Genomic DNA, 17666 nt, shown 5'->3' with positions numbered 1-17666 from the left:
TTGGTTCCTACTTGCCGAGAAAGGTAAAGATGGAGAAGAGCCTCTACAAAATTACTTCCAGTTGAAACTGGTCCATAATTTTTTCCAGCTCTTGTTCTCTTAAACTGTCATTTGTACTTGCTTAAGTTAATGTTTTTTACTCCAGTATACTCTGTGTTGAGTCAAGGTGGGATAGAGCAAGCAATAATTTGTGTCTGTTAGATTTCCAGGAATAAGGATACAACCTATATCAACCAAAGACAAATCGGTGATAGTTTTACAAAATTAGTAGATTTATGCTATAGACCTTAGTAATAGAGGATTGTGTTCCACAATGCATGTATGGAAGTTAGTTCAACATTTTTAAAAGGTTTAATGATGGATAAAATTCTGTATCATTTTACCTTTTTTCTTTTATGAAAGGACTATCCTTATCTAGTTTTTGTATTTTAACACATGTGAGAGAATTTAAATAATTCTTTATGTATTTCAGATTATCAGATCATTAGGGAAATTAATCAGGATTTTTAGTTGCTGCACACTTAACTTCTGAGCAGAGTTTCTATTAAAGTCAATACCTTAAAAACCACCCACTTAGCTTCATGGAGGAACCTGGGCAATCATTCATTATTTGTAATTCATAATTGGGGCTATTAGAAATATATTAGCTACTAATGTCTGTTCATTTTAGAAATAGTGAAACAAGTAAGAAAGAGAAGAAATTTCTGCTCCATACTGTTCTGTCCTGCTGTTGTTATGCTACAAATACTTATGATTTCTCAGTCTCCCACAAGATGGCAGAATCATTCATCTATTTAAAGAATGTAGAATAATATTTTCTGCTTTTTGTATGTGTGGGAGATGAGAAGGAATGAATGTGTTCACGTGTGCTATAGAAGTCCTGATTTTTTGACCACAGGACTAATATGTGTACAAATAACCAGCATTTTCCTCTTGATGCTGTGTTACAACTTCTTATTCTTGAACTGACCATTTCAACAGGTCAAGTGTACAGCGTGTTCATCAAAAATGGGGAACAGCAAGGACTGCAATGCAATTTTACTTGCTTTTGTTGTGCAGCCATATATAGTGACAGGGCAGGTATTTGTATACTAACCTTAGGGGAAGGGACCTGTTCTTCTTAAACAGCATTCAGAATAAAAATATGCCTTTCTGCTGGTTTGTTTTTAAAGGCATCCCTTGTTTTGGAACCCAACGCCCTTGATGCTGGTCCTACTGAAGCTTCACCCAAGGGCAGCCCCTTCCCGACAGTGAACCACGTCATAACAGTAAGTAAGGTGGCCCCAGTGAGTAACAACACATCATTCTCAGCGAAGCACTCTGTGTTGTCTGTCATTGATGCTAGTAAGGATGGTAAAGGCTGGCACAAAACTTGTGAGTGGCTGTGTAAGAGGAGCACATATCCCAAAGATCAGTGACCCCACCGTGCGTTTACTTGGCTGTCACTGCAGTTGGGAAGCGGCAGCTGGGATGTGGCTTCTGGAGAAGCTCAGCTCCTGGATAAGCACCAGTGTAGCAAGCATAGCAGGCCAGAGTTTTTGAAACACTCTGGTCTGGGAGCTTTAAGGGTGGTGTCCATTCTCTCCAGTTTGAGTGTTTATGCTGATGTCTGGACTGCCTCTCTAGCTAATGGAAGGAGCAGTATCTCCAGGGTGCCTCTTTTAGGATGGGGAGGTTGAGCTGCTGCCTGGCAGTGACCATTTTTATCTTTTGGCTGGAGGGGGAACTTGCCTGACAGGCTAAGACTGCACGTCCGTATTTCAGGTGACTGATGTTGGAGGAGATTAAGCCTACCACACGTCACAGAAGGAGATGGCTGAGCTTACAGGGTGGCTTTTAGAAATCTGATCCACTTTTGTGAACTCCTCTAAAAATTTCAACTCTGCAGACCTACCCCAATCATGGTCATCTACCTGTACACCTGAAATTATGTCTTCACTAGGAAGATACAATAAGATCAGGGTATCTGAATGATTAAGGTCAAAAAACATCCTATTTGTGTTAAGCCTGAAGTACCAGGAAGCAGCAACAGTTTCTCCTACAGCAAATGCCAAGAAGTGTTTGATTTCCCTCCTTCCAGCCCTTTTTTATCCTTTTCCAGCTATACCATTCACAACTCAGCTAACGGCAAAAAGTGAAAGTTCATCTATTATACAAAAGACTATAATCAAAGCCTGCATTCAATTTTTATTAACCATTCACATTTTAAAAAATAAGGTGATTTGTTAGTTGACTGAAAAATAAGCAATCAGACCATGCAAATCTGGTTTCCTCTGGTTTTCTATGCGGTTTACTATTTAAGAAAGGTTGAGCTGCAGCTTTTGTCTATGAGGTGGACTAACAAAAGCCTCCTCTTCTATTCAGTTGCTTAACTTATTTTGAGGCCTCTGGTCTCCAGCATCATCCTGTGAAACATTTAAACTGTTCTATTTTCCAACTGAAAACACTTCCATCATTTTTTTTTTTTTGTCCATCTGTACTTGGTAGCAGTTTCTTATGGTCTTAACTCACATTGCAGGAAGCATGAGGCTTCCTGTTAGAGGAACTACTGTTGAAAGGCTTGATTCACACGTTGCTACTGACCTGGATCTGTTGCAGTAGTATCTGACTTCTAGTGTTTTCAGCCAAAAAGAGGAAATGACCACTTTTTATGTTCTATGCCTCCCTTTAAAGTTTTTCATCTGCAAGGGGAGCAGGAGGCAGATTAGATAAAGCTACTTACCTTAGAGCACTGTGCACAGGGAGAGTCAAACTGGCTGAGCATGTTTCACGTGTCAAAAGTAACCAGCGTGCAAATTCTTTTGTGGATAAACATTTGTATTTATGGATTTGTTTCTTTTTAAAACCAGAATCTTTGTGCTGTAGCAAATTGTGTATGTTATTGTCTTTAATGCAGGCCAGCATTCATCAGTCTTAGGGATTACAGGCTTTGGAGGAGTATCCTGCTGACTTGGGAACTGGTCAGTATCTCATCTGCTCTTGCTCTGGATTTACTCTGGTGAAGTTCCTCTTATTCCTCAGTAACTGTCTTATATGAAAAATGCTTACAGCCTAACTTCTTATGGAGGACATGCTGTGCACGTTGAGATAAGCAGATGGCAGTAGGACCTTAATGCAGAATCATCATCTTTGCTAGGAATCTAGGAAGGTCTGTTTCCATCGTATTTCTGACTAGGTTTCAAGAGGAGGTGAGTACATCTACATCAAGGGAGGGAAGGAGAGAAGCATGGTGGCAAAGAAGCCAAAGGCTCGCTCCTTTTATTCTTCTCGCAAAAACTGAATTGTGTGCTGGATGGTCCCGTCTTCCTTCTCCCTCTCTTCCATGTCATCACTGCTTCCTGCATTTCAGCAAAGACTTTCTTCACCTATTTATTTTTATTGAATTTTGAATAAACCTCCTCTTTGCGTATGCAATCTGTAATTAATATGTGTCTCTTACTTGCTAGCTGTAGCGCTTTGGCCATCTCTTGCCATTGCCCATTGCGTCTCCAAACGTGGTGCTCTGACATTACAGAGGGCGATGCTGCTACCAGGTTCAGGTGCCCTCTCTGTTCTCTATGGGCCTGGTTGCTCTTACTTCTTCTGAAAGGCTCATTTGAATTGTTAACTCATCCAGCCAAACTCAATTTCAAATCCTTTGTGCCAGCTTTAAGATTTCATGACCAATAATTAATTGGACAAACAATGAAAAGTGTTTTCACTCTGAGTCATTGTTTTGCAAAGGAAAAATGAGAATTGCCCTTGTTTTTAATTATGATAGAGTATTTTATCGAAATGTAGAGGCCACAGAACTCTAATTACAATTAGGTACTTTTTTTTACATTCCATATTTTATAGATTTGTCTCAGTTATGCTAATCAAACCTAAAAATATGGAATCTGTTTATTTTACTTTGTTTAATACATATATAACAAAATAAAAATATTCTAATTGAACATAAACAGAGTCTTTGGATTTTGAAATGGTAATCTTAGAATAAGATTATCTATGTAAAGAGTGCATCAAAGTATAACAGGTTAGAGCCACAACTGATACAGCTATCTACATGCAGACTGTGTGTAAAATATTGCATGTTTAACTACGGGGGAAAAAAATAATCAGGGATACAAACATTACCAATAGTGCCACGTGCTGACTTTAACAGAAGGAATTTTAACTTGGATTCTGGCATCTTTATTTCCAGTTCTCTATGTTTCTGTCTTCTGCCCTCTGCTCCTTATTTCTTACTCATCTTCTCAAACATAGAACCAGCTCTGCACAATCCTTCCCCATCAAAAATATCTTTGTTAAAGCTCTGAATAAAATTCCTAAAAGATTTTTTCTGACTGAATGGAGAATGTTGACAGGTTTCAGCATCTCCTGTCACTTCATGATATGCATCATCATGTCGTCTCCTTTGACCCATTTTTGGGGCTATCAACATCATAAGGATATTAGAATCCTTGTAAATAATATAAAATCTCTTAAATATTTTAATCTAGTATTTAACTTTATTTCTTACTGTATTATTTTCTTTAATTGTATGCCTTCGCCCTGGCAATTTCCTCAATTAGGTTTTTTTTATATAGTTCATCAGGTGTATGAGTCTCACTTATATCGAGGATTTTCAAAGACATTTGAAGTAGGATTTGTTATTAAAAGTGATTATGTAAAAGAATAGTATTGGAAAAATATGAACTACTTCAAGCTAAAAAAGTCAAATGTTTTGATTGCTCTGTTACAAGTGCAGAGATACAGAATCACAGAATGGTGAGGGTTGGAAGAGACCTCTGGAGATCTTATAGTCCAACCCTCTGCTAAAGCAGGTTGCGCAGAGCAGGTTGCACAGGATGGTGTCCAGATGGGTTTTGAATGTCTCCACAGAAGAAGATTCCACAGCCCCTCTGGGCAGCCTCTTCCAGTGCTCTGTCACCCTCAAAGGAAAGAAGTTTTTTTCCTCATATCCAGATGGAACTTCTTGTGTTGCAGTTTGTGCCCGTTGCCCCTTGTCCAGTCGCTGGGCACCACTGAAGAGAGCCTGGCCCCATCCTCTTAACACTCACCCTTAAGACACTTGTTCAGTACACTTGATCAATAAGATCCCTTCTCATTCTTTGCTTCTCCAGGATGAACAGGCCCAGCTCTCTCAGCTTTTCCTCATAAGGGAGATGCTCCAGTCCCCTAAGCATCTTCATAGCCCTCTGCTGGGCCCTCTCCAGCAATTCCCTGTCTCTCTTGAACTGGGCAGCCCAGCACTGGACACAGTACCCCAGATGCGGCCTCACCAGGGCAGAGCAGTGGGGCAGGATCACCTCCCTCCACCTGCTGGCCACCCCAGCGTCCCATTGGCCTTCTTGGCCGCCAGGGCACACTGCCGGCTCATGGCCACTTTGCTGTCCACCAGAACTCCCAGGTTCTGCTCCGCAGAGCTGCCTTCCAGCAGGTCAACCCCCAGCCTGTACTGGTGCGTGGGGTTGTTCCTCCCCAGATGCAGGACCCTACAGTTGCCTTTGCTGAACTCCATGAGGTCCCTCTCTGCCCAGCTCCCCAGCCTGCCCAGGTCTCGCTGAATGGCAGCGCAGCCTGCTGGGGTCTCAGCCACTGCTCCCAGTTCTGTATCACCAGCAAACGTGCTGAGGGGACACTGTCCCTTCATCCAGGTCGCTGATGAACAAGTTGACAGGACTGGACCCAGTACTGACCCCTGGGGAACACCGTGAGCTACAGGCCTCCAGTTAGACTCTGTGCTGCAGATCACAGCCCTCTGAGCTCTGCCGTTCTGCCAGTTCTCAATGCACCTTGCTGTCCACTCATCTCACCCACACTTCCTGAGCTTATTATCAGGTTGGTCAGGCATGATTTCTCCTTGGTGAATCCATGCTGGCTACTCCTGATAAACTTTTTTTCGTACACATGCTTCAAGATGACCTCCAGGATGAGCTGTTCCATCACCTTTCCAGGGATGGAGGTGAGGCTGACTGGCCTGTAGTTTCCTGGGTCCTCCTTCTTGCTGTTTTTGAAGGCTGGAGTGACATTGGCTTTCCTGTAGTCCTCAGGCACCTCTCCTGTCCTCTGTGAACTTGTGAAGATGATGGAGAGTGGCTTGGAAATAACGTCTGCCAGTTCCCTCAGCATATACGACATGTTCCTAAATACACTGAGAAAACAGACAACTTGGTATACTAGAAACTGTAATGTATATCAAAGAGAAATGCTCCTGTGCCCACAGAAAGTGAATAAGCATGTACCGTGCTCCCACGATACGTAGGTTGCTGTTTTTCTGCCTTTCTCCCATGTTGTTTCAGTGCAAGTCATGAGAAACCTTACATGTATGAGAATCCCAGCAAATCTGTCTTCTTCACTTCCAGCTGATAAAGACTTCAGGAAAAAGACTTCATGCACTTATACCAGTTACAAATCTGCAGAAATCTAAGTATTGAATCCTTTCTTTATTCATCTCCTCAGGTTAGTTTTAGCCGTGTCAGAAAACTGTAATCCTACAATTTAACACAATAAGACTTCTTTCTTGTTTCTTCAGTCATTGTCTTAAATTTTTCAATTTTAAAAGCAAAACCAGTAGAATACTCAGGCAGAGAAGCACTATAAAAGACGACAGCTGAAGTGGGATTCGGAATGTTCCTGTCATCAACAAAGACAGATTTCTTCTGAAACTTGTTTCAAAAGACAGAGACCTTGCTCAAGTACAGTGTTTGATTGACCTGTTCCCATAACACCATATGACCTAATATTTCATTCTTCCAAGTTTTTTGTGAAGAACTGCTTTGTCTCTTCTCCAAAACATTTTCATGACTCTTAATCTTGTCAGGTAAGGGTGTTGATATTTTTATTGTATTTTTTTTATTCTGACAAGGTAAGTTATTTTTAGAAATTGGGAGTCTGACTCCTCACTGCCTTGCATCTTGTGCACATTTGTACTTATTTGCAAAGAAGCCTGTGCGCAGCCCTGTTGGCTTAGCTAACCCTGTTCTGATCAAGTGAGCTTCAGCGGAGTGTAAGCACCCCTCTGCCATGTGATCTCCTTCTCCATTTCATCTGCTCGTGTGATTCGACTTCTGTCTAAGTAACTGAGTATTCCTGAGTCAGGATGAAAGATAAAAGTGGTATAGGCACTGTATTTACCTCCATAGTGTAGTGGTTAGGGAAATAATTTTGTGAATTTGGGATTAAATTCCTGCTTCAACAAATGTTTCTGTTTGCACGGTGCATCTTTTTTCCCCTCTCTTCTTTGTAAGTAGTTTTCTCACAGGACTTGGTCAGAACTGACTCACTTCAAACTTCAAATTCTTGGATTTTGCAGAGCTTGTAATTAACAATGCTACATAAGAAAAAACTTTAAAGAAAAGACATTGATTGTTCTTTTCAAGATACCGTATTCCAATACCTCAAAGTTAAAGAAAAAAAATCTACAAAGTAAACCCAACATATGGTAGACAATATAAGCACTGCAGACAATATAAGGAAAAATACATACAAGAGACAAGTAGACTCAAGCAAGGCACCTGGAGCCATGCTGTAGGACATAGCATTCTGTTTGAGGAAAAAAAAGAGGATAAATATTTGAAGAATGACAGAAATGTTCAGTAACATCTCTCCATGTGAAAGGCATCCTCGTGGACTGCTGGAATTTGGCAGGGGAGGAGGCTGTTCTTAATTCCTGGCCGTGTTCAGGTACAACCGCTGCTTTTCACAGGAGCGATGAGTGTTCTTTGGAATCAGAGGGTTGGTAACAGTCATAAGTAGCCCTGCTTATGGGGGCAGTATCTTTTAAGTCTCTCAATGTGATCAAAGCAATGCATTTTCTTCAGTGTTTTCACAGCATCAGGCCATAAATGATTACACAGAAAGCACTTGAGTGAAAATCTTTGTATCAGGCTCCAGTGTCAGGGAAGTCACTATCCAGTGGTACATTAGAAGATGAAAGAAACGGAGCAAGGACAATTCTCATAAGCAGTTTGCATCATATAAAAGCCTTTTGTGTATGATGGCATTGCAGATATGACATGCTGAACGTTGATCTTTCATTTTTGTCTGCCGTGAGATGCAATGGTGAATTTAACTGAACTCCACCTTCCTTGCCTTGTGCATTGCCCTTGGGAGGCACTGAATGCTGAAGAGGAGGAGCAGAAAGGAGCTTCACTCTAAATGTGACGTGCCCAAATGTTACGTACATTACACGCTGGGAGACAGATAATACATTCAAGGTGTTCTCTTGCTATCTCAATAAGAAGTCAGTTTTAAACCTGGCCTCAAAGATATCAATCTCTAGAAAATTCCCACAGAGGAAACTTTAGGGGAAAGCACTTGCAGTGGTGCTTGCCTGGTACATCGAAACTCCAGGAAATTGTGCTCAGCTGAATTATATTTTGGAGCAAATCACCAGGCTTAATGTGGGAAGAGCAACGAGCCTGTGAAATTGGGACAAGCTGCTCGGGTAGCCCTTGGTCAGAGCCCTCACCAGGCTGCTGCATGCAAAACAAAGGCAGCACATGAAAAAACACAGTGGCAGAGCTCAGGTGCGAATCTTTGGCAGTGCTTGAGAGCAGCACAGCTATTCTGAGCATAAGGATGGACTGGATGATGCAGTGCCCTGTCCTACGGCCGAGCAGCGATAGGTGCTGTCACGAGCCAGCCGCTGCCTGAGCGCAGCAGCACAGGCCACCCTGCGCTCTCCTTGTGCAGAGGTCTGCCACTGCCCAGTGCGATGAGGCGCTTCATCCATGCCTGACCATGGGTTTATCTTCCCCAGGGCGTGGGAGAGGTTTATACCTCTCTCCATCTGACTTCACAATTCCTGGAATTTGGCCACAGGCCTCTAAAGCAGTGAAACAGCACTGTAACGCACCAGGGAAAGGGATGCAGACAGGGATTTCTGAGTCCGGGAGCACTGAGGTGCACCATAAAACACATGCCAGTTAAAATGTTCCTGATAACGTGCTATAAAAAGGAAGGTGTGTTGAATCCCTCAGTAGGGTTCTCAAATTTATGTTGTTGCTTACATGCAGCTGCACATTAAATGGTTTTTGTCATGCCCGCCTTGCCCCCTGCCCCAGCCACCTTTCCTGCCGTAGCCTGGCTGCCTCACCCGCTTCCCACCTGGTGGTGAGATTGCTTGTGGGTAATAAATTCACAAGGAATTAATTAGATCTGTTTCTCCCTCTTTAACTTGTATATCCTGTATGTTTTCTTCTGGGGAGAAGGTTGCTTTTATCCATTGTCTCTGTCTCTGGGAGTGAAACATCGCATTGCTTTAATTAAAAAAGTTACCAGATGCCAGTTTGGTCTGAACTGTGCAGCAGTTGGCCAGCCTATTCTCTGCTCTTCTTGTTGGATGCATTTTAGCATCTTCTTTTTAAAACTGTTGTTTAAAAATCCCGCTGTGTAACATTATTAGGCAGGACTAAATTTTCTCCTTCACTTTAAATTTGATTTAGGTGGTTTCTTCTATGAACAGTCACTATCAAATGCAGCCTTTTGCATCTAGCAAAGGTATGCTTTCATTCTTTAGCAAGAAGTCTGAATTTCCTGTTGTTCAAGTCTAAAATACTACTGCCATCACCAGTGATGACAAAAAAGGTAAAATTAAGTATGAAATCATAACATTGTTTATGAGGTTTGTGTAAACCCCTGTAAATGCTGTCAGCCGGAGAGATTATTTTATTTTCCCCTGTTTCCACCAGCTGAAGGGACTAGCCTGAGCACTGGTGTCAGTGAAAATCAGCTGTTGAGTCAAATTTCAAAAATATGTACTATTTAGATATATGGAGTTGAACTAGACAGGCTTCCCTGTTAGATGCTTTTTTTAGCTGGGGAATATTTTCTTTAGAAAGTGATCTTTTTGAACTAGGGTTAAAGGTATGCCTGGGTTTCTTCCAAAAGGCTAATCCAAATCCTTTTCCCCTGCCCCTATTCATTCAAACTTGGGCTTTTCATGTGTTGTATCACCTTCAGATTTGTAGGCGCTCTCCCCAGTGGCTGGCCTTGCTCTCAGCTGTGCTTTGCCCTGTCGCAGCTGGTTGTGCCTTTCATGTGAAGCTTGGGCTTTAGCTGTGACTCTTGCCTTGAGAACTTCCTTCTGCTAAGGCTGGAGCGTGGATCTGTGAGGGGGGAGGCCAAGGGAAGGGGAAGGCTTATATTGTTCTGTTTGGTTTTGGTTTTGAAAAAGTTATAAAAGGACATAATTAATTGTCCTTTATGGACTGTTCTGCACCTTTTTGGACAACCATTTTTATTGGAAGTGTAAAAGGAAAGCACATGTGCACGACTGGAAATTAAAAATTACTGGATGTTAACCTGTTGGCAGGACATCTCATTTATCGTGCTTGAAGAAGATGCTTTCATCTGAAGCATCATAGCTAGTTCTAGTTGTGGGTTTGTTCCTATCCTGCTTCAATGTGAAAGAATTTTTGCAGCCAGTACTGCAGCTGAATTGCCCCAGGTTATTTAGATGGGTTTGTTTTAGTGCTTCTTGCAGTGGACTAGGAGTGCACAGGCAGCTTGTGCCTGTGCTTCAGTTGAGGAATGACATCTTTCAGCAGAGGGTGGTAATTCCATTAAATGAGAGTGTCTGAAATAATTTGATTTTTAGCTATGCCTGATTTAAGCAAAAATAAAATTTTATAATGAATTTTTTTAGTGTCTGTAGTCTTAGTGTTTATGTTGACAAAGTATGAAAAAGATGCAAAGAAGGTAGTGAAAGAAGTTCCCACAGTGAACACACTGGTTTTGGTACAGGACACGTCTTTTGCAAAATTTACTTTTTAGGCACTGAAAATGTAATTTTGGGGAAAAAAAAGGAAAATAATAACCTGTTTCAAAGGATTAATCATACATATTTCTATGTGTATATTCTACATATTTTGATGGTTTGGGATTGACTGGTACTTTAAGTATTATTTTAATAATGAGTGCATGATGGTGGAAAGTGAATAGGAGGACTTTGTGATTTCAACAAAAATATTTTAAACAAGTGCAGCCACCATTCAGTAAAAAAATAGTGGAGTAAAACAGTGGAACAGCACAGGCTCCTGGATAATCTATTCTCCTACACCAGGATCAACTTCTGAAGAGTTACTGGTAGAAGATGGAAATTCCACACCTTCCCACATGCCTTAGGCAAGCAACTCAGCTCAGCTGCCTGTGTTGGAAAGGTTTTCCTTGTTTCCATCCTAAATGTCTCTGTCTTGCCCTGGCTATAATGGGCAGTGGAAATAGTTTGCTTCCTCTTTGCTGTGATTGTATTTTTTGCACATGAAATCTGTCCTCCTCTTTTCCCTCAGCTGTGATGCAGCAGGAAATGTACATTCAAACATGAATATTAAAGAAAAGCTCCAAGAGCAAAACTTGTCTATTTAATAGGGTAAAGCTGTGGTCAATGAAGATAAGCATGGAAATCTGAAAGCAAGGGTAAAATTCCCCTGGGATTCCAGGAAGAGAAGCACTGAGTTTGAGAAAAGAATGGAACAAAAGATAATGCAAGTTCAGAGTTCTTGAGTTTTGTTACTTTGTTTTGGGTTTTTTAAAAAAAACAGAACTGGAAGAGGAAAGGAAGCTGATAAATCTTAGCTTGTTACTTTCCTGGAGCTAGGGTGAATGTGAAGACAGTGATGGAGAGTGCTGGGTTCCTAGGGGAGATAGGTAGGTGAAGATGGAAAGGCCACTGTGGTTAGAACTGTGATGTGTATTTCTTACATCCATTTTGTGTTGTGTTTTGTTTTTTCATTTTAAAGGAGATTCATGGATAATTTTTCATACTAGGAGAGAGAAAGATGCTAGTAGAGGCCTCAGCCTCTTTTTGCTGAATTTAGACCTTGTACAAACGCATACTCTGTTACTTAATTGGGTTTGCTGTCAAGTTGCAATTGCATAGGTGGCACAATTGACAACCAAGAGTTGTTTTGCCATTGGTACCTATGATTCAGCTGAGAGGAAAACAGGGCTCCTCCGCATCCCATCAGGGTGTGTGTGTGGGTGCAGAGTGGGACAATTGGCTGCAGAGGAAGGAGCAGCGGTGGGTTTGGGGACAGCAGCAGTATGGGCTCACATGGAGTTTCAGAGGGAGAGTGGGCAGGGAGATGTGCAGAAAGCAGAGGGACACAGCATATGCCTGCACTTGAGCCAGAATAATTGATTTGTTAGAGAAACTCAGCAGTATGTTCTCCACATCAGCATCAGTGGGTGTATGTGCGAGATTTCACCTGCCTTGAGAGGATACAAAGGGACTACTCTAGGTCAGAGCTGAGCCCGTTCTCCTCTCGGGAGTGCAGGTGTGTCCGGCCTTTGCAGCACTTCTGGGCTGAGATGCTATTCAGCCTCTGCTGTAGGAAGTTGGTCTGTCATCTGGTGCCATTTCCTCTTTATCTGCAGCAGCATTAAAGATTAGATAAGAGGTTTCCCCCAGCACCACTTATTTCATGGAAGCAGTTGAAACAATTTCCACAGAAATGTTGGATGAGCATGAACTGATGGGCAGGCAGTCATCTAATGGGGAGCCCAACCGGGGCTGTTGGGAGCAGGGTCGTGCTGCAGGCATGGAGGGGGTGTCCTCCAGAGGCTCTGCCACAGCTCAGGTGCTAGAGGTGTGCAGGCTTTCAGACCATGGGCGTAGGAGAGTGTGTCATCAAGGGAACGAGGTGGGTTTTGGGGGAAGTTGTGAAAGCCTAACTACAGCTTGCAGTGTATTGAACATAGGGGAGACATGTGAAAGAGTATTCGTGCCAGAACTGAGCATCCTGTGGGATTTGTTCCTCCAGCAGTATTGTTACAATCTCAGATTTATGTTTCTTTCAGATGCAGATAATTAACTAAAAAAGAAATAAAATGGAGGACTAATTTTTTGGTGATAATTAAAATGAATAATGGTTTCTGAATTAAAGACCATTTCAGACTGCCTAAAAAAAATGTCTCCAAAAAACCTTTGTGCCAGATCAAAACTCTTGAGTGTGTATGTTTGAGTGTAGTGGTGGACTGAAATACCCACTAGAGCTTTGTGTTCTTATTTTAAGTTTTTAGGGTTATGCCTCTCTGACAGCTAGAACTTTTTTTTCCATTTTGCATTTCATCAATTAAATTCACTTTGTGATTGTAAGACTTAGTCCCATTGTAATATTTGAAAGATAGTATGCAAGAATCAGGCTCCAAAAGTTGTGAAATGTTTTGGGGAAAAGCTTTTTTTAGAGAATTGATTCAATTCCTTACAAGTGGGATCACTGGGGAGTAGAAACCAGGCTGAAAAAGAGTATTTCAATAACTGACATTCAAAATGACTAAGGGCTATCCTTCAAGAGGAAAAAAGAAGTACCGGTGACTCTTCCTTCATACTTGCTAATGAAACACATGCCTGGTCTTGGGGAAATGCACACATGTCCATTTTTGAGTGGCACAGGACACAAAGAAGGGTCTTCCCTGAGCTTTGAACAGACAGCTCAATGAAACGCAAAGCCTCATCCTGGATATTTCTGCAGGTAACTTCAGATAAGGCATAGACCTCCACACTAGTTCTCGAGGTGGCAGAATTTCAATATATGATATGTCATCTGTATGTATAGGATGTGCATTTGTTGCAGCACAAAGGAGCTTGGCTGCTGCTTATCATTAAGAAAGAAACGCCTTTCAGCAATTAACAGAGCCAAGAGAAATATCCAGTGCATGGAAAGTTTACAAATGCTGTCAGGTGTGCATGACAGAAGCAAATCTTCTTAGGAGTTGTTAACTTGGCCAGTACTTAAAATCTATATAGGTTATTTAAATCTTCCAGAAATGTGTACTATTTAGTCTAAGCAAAGGGGGGGTAGGGTGGGGTGGGTGGGAGAGAAAGATAATTGGACATTCAATACACCAAGGAATATAACTGGATTTATACCTGATTTTAAAGTGAGTTTAATGCTATCATGTGTGAGATTTAGCTCTGGACTGACACCTGCACTGGGGTACCTGCATGCAGCGTGCCTGCCTGGGAGCCAAGGGGGTGCCAGGCCCCCCAGCAATTAGTGGTGTCAGAGCTACTGCAGTCGGGGAAGCCTGTGGAATGATTAATATTATTTCAATGCGGAAACCTACCGGCTGGCTAGCTGAACAGCCATGAAGCATCTATGTGCTTGTGTAATTTCTGAAATCAAATAATGCATAGCAAAGAAATAATATGTAAACGACTGAACTGTGTAGCGTCAGCATTAAACATTCTTATAAAGTGTGAAGAAATGAAACAAAGTAACTGATAAATAAGAAATACTACCTTCCCTGAAAATTTTCAGACTAATGGTAAGATGGACATTTTATATATTACACATTACTGTATTACCTGCTCCTTAGATATATCGACTTACTATTATATCTATTTTCATTACATGTTTAATTTTTTTTGAAAATTAGTAACTTAGGATGACTTTGTGCATCAGAGTTAAACTTGTAATAATCCATTCATTGATACAAACCATTACTGATACGTTATTTGGCTATACATAAAGAAGCTGGCATTCTCCTCTTTTCTCAGTTACAGCATTTAAATTAATTTTAAATCATTACAATGTAGTTCTCAAAGAACACAAAGTTCTTGGCCAAAAAACCTGATTTGAATCAAATCCATGTATGCATATTTATCAACTAATGAATTTACACATTGATATTATGTCTTAATGTTTCCCTTAAATGTATTTTGTCAGTAAAAAAGCCAAAATATGTAATTTTTTCAAAGATCAATAATTGATATGCTCTCTGATCCTTAATTAATCCTTTATTGCTTTCAGGTGCAGTATTTAATGAATAATGAAGTTAAATAAAAGTAGATGCATATTTTTCATATACATACTTAAATATTTTTAAAGATCTTTTTATCTTCTTTTTTTGTTTTTGTTTTTTCTATGGAAGGGTTCTTTTTGTTTGTTTGTTTAGATTAGCTAATGAGAGGAAAAGGCAATTTATCTCAATTTGGCTTTAATGATGAATGCATTTTTGGCATAGAACAATTTCCCTGTCAGGAAGCTGGAAACAAAATGAAACAAAAGGAGGGCTAGGGAGAATTTCCATCGTTATTGGATGTGGGGGAAACACAGAGACAAAGGATGAGGAAAAGGCTGACGTACTTAATGCCTTCTTTGCCTCAGTCTCTAATAGCTAAAGTCCAGCTTTCCTCCAGGTACCCAGCCCCCTGAGCTGGAAGACAGGGACAGGGAACAGAATGAAGCCCCCGTAATCCAAGGGGAGATGGTCCGAAACCTGCTACACCACTTAGACACACACAAGTCCGTGGGGCTGGATGGGATCCACCCAAGGGTACCGAGGGAGCTGGCGGACGTGTTCACCGAGCCACTTGCGATCATTCATCAGCCGTCCTGGCTGACCGGGGAGGTCCCAGCTGAGTGGCAGTTAGCCAGCGTGATGCCCATTGACAAGAGGGGCCAGAAGGGGGATCCAGGGAACTACAGGCCTGTCGGCCTGAACTCAGTGCTGGGGAAGGTTACGGAGCAGATCATCCTGAGTGCCATCACATGGCACGTACAGGACAACCAGGGGATCAGGCCCAGTCGGCATGGGTTTAGGAAAGGCAGGTCCTGCTTGACTAACCTGACCTCCTTGTATTTCAAGGTGACCCACTTTAGTGGATGAGGGAAAGACTGTGGATGTTGCCTACCTAGACTTTAGTAAAGCCTTTGACACAGTTTCCCACATCATTCTCCTGGAGAAACTGGCTGCTCATGGTTTGGATGGACATAATGTTTACTGTGTGAAAAACTGGCTGGATGGCCGAGCCTGTGAATGGGGTTCAGTCTATTTGGTGGCTGGTCACAAGTGGTGTTCGCCAGGGCTTGGTACTGGGGCCAGTTCTGTTTAATATCTTTATCAGTGATGTGGAGGAAGGGATCAAGTGTGCCCTCAGTAAGTTTGCAGATGGCACCAAGTTGTGGGGGAGTGTTGATATCTGCTTGAGGGTAGGAAGGGTCTGCAGAGGGATCTGGACAGGCTGGGTTGATGGGCTGAGGCCAGTTGTATGAGATTCAGCAAAGAGAAGTGCCAGGTCCTGCACCTGGGTCACAGCAACCCCATGCAACACTACGAGCTTGGGGAAGAGTGGCTGGAAAGCTGCCTCATGGAAGAGTGTGCCCAGGTGGCCAAGAAGGCCAATAGCACCCTGGCTTGTGTCAGAAACAGTGTGGCCAGCAGGACAAAGGAAGTGATTATCCTCCTGTACTCGGCACTGGTGAGGCCACACCTCGAATCCTGTGTTCAATTTTGGGCCTCTCAGTACAAGACATTGAGGTGCTGGAGCGTGTCCAGAGAAGGGCAACAAAACTGGTGAAGGGTCTGGAAAACAATTCGTATGAGGAGCGGCTGAGGGAACTGGGGTTGTTTAGCCTGGAGAGGAGGGGGCTTGGGGGGATCTTATTGCTCTCTACAGCTACCTGGAAGGATGTTTAATGAGGTGGGTGTCAGTCTCTTCTCCCAAGTAATGAGCAACAGGACAAGAGGGAATGTCCTTAAGCTGCACCAGGGGAGGTTTAGGTTTGGTATAAGGAAAAATTTCTTCCCCAAAAGGGTTGTCAACCGTTGGAACAGGCTGCACATGGAAATGTTAGAGTCACCATCCCTGGATGTGTTTAAAAGATGTGTGGATATGGCACTTAAGGATGTGGTTTAGTGGTGGACTTGGCAGTGCTAGGTTAACGGTTGGACTCGATGATCTTAAACATCTTTTCCAACATAAACAGTTCTATGGTGCTATGAAGCCCTGTGGTGTTACACCTCTCACATGTTTTTCTCATCACCCGCTTTTCCCCTGTACCTTTAACATGCCCCCTTTAAACACTTCCCTGCTCTTGATCTGACTCTTTTCTCTGAAATCTTTCACATCTTGCTGAAGATCCCTCGGATAATCCTCACGCGCCCTTCCACTTCCGATGAAGATACCGACCAGTTGCCCCCAGACCCGGATGACTTTGAGCCCGAGGAGCCCGACAGCGCAGAAGGCCATGCCTATTCGGACTGTCTGAACAGTGCTTTTTATCCTCCCTAATAAAGTACTTTTCTGGAAAGAATTCATGGGTGGTTTTCTTTCCCATTTTTCGATTATATTTAATGTAGTACTTGAACCGCTATGCCTTATTTCTATGGAAAACCGTTACATGGAGGATGGATTTGAGCTGAGGGAGTAAAACCCATGGCTGTATTTCTTTGCCTTGAACTTCCCTTTGGCCAGAACCTGTGCACGTGAAACAAAACGAACTGGGTGAGGTTATGTGAATGACACCACGTGTTTCAACAGTGACTTGTAAAGGCATCCTACAGCACCTAAACACAATGCTGAAAAAAGCAGGTCATTTTTTTATTCAGAAGGTACTTCACCCATTTGGAAACACACTGAAAACAATAGTATAGTTTGGGTTGTTTCTTTTAAATCTTGTGCCCATGCTTTGTCTATATAGCTCACCTTTTTGTCTACCCCCAGATTCCTTTGAATTGTCCCTTTTGATGTGGTTTTCTATGAGAATAAAAAAATCCTTTTCTGTCTTTTAAATAGTGCTGGGTTTTTTTTCCCTGCAGGGAAATGTTATTTCCATTGGAATTCTGTATCTCACTCTAGCGTAATTAAGAGTAGTTTCTCCAGGTATATCAGTAATACAAAGGTATATCAGATTTGAACAGGACCTGTAAATTACATTTTATTAGATCTAAAT

At 42.0% G+C, this 17666-nt stretch overlaps 1 protein-coding gene across 1 annotated transcript in view; it reads left to right on the top strand.

Moving 5' to 3' along the window:
* Nucleotides 1-17448, top strand: part of LRRC1 (leucine rich repeat containing 1) — a 106776-nt gene extending 89328 nt beyond the window's left edge. Inside the window, exons 18-19 of the mRNA XM_055714502.1 lie at nt 1173-1268; nt 16853-17448. Of these exons, the coding sequence (XP_055570477.1) occupies nt 1173-1268; nt 16853-17005 (249 nt within the window). The 3' untranslated portion in view covers nt 17006-17448. The remainder of the gene's footprint in view (nt 1-1172; nt 1269-16852) is intronic.
* Nucleotides 17449-17666: the final 218 nt, after the last annotated feature.

Source organism: Falco cherrug, chromosome 6 (genome assembly GCF_023634085.1).
Source record: "Falco cherrug isolate bFalChe1 chromosome 6, bFalChe1.pri, whole genome shotgun sequence".
Lineage (NCBI taxonomy): Eukaryota > Metazoa > Chordata > Aves > Falconiformes > Falconidae > Falco > Falco cherrug.
Note: the sequence above shows the minus strand (reverse complement) of the source record. Positions and strands in the feature narration are given on the sequence as shown.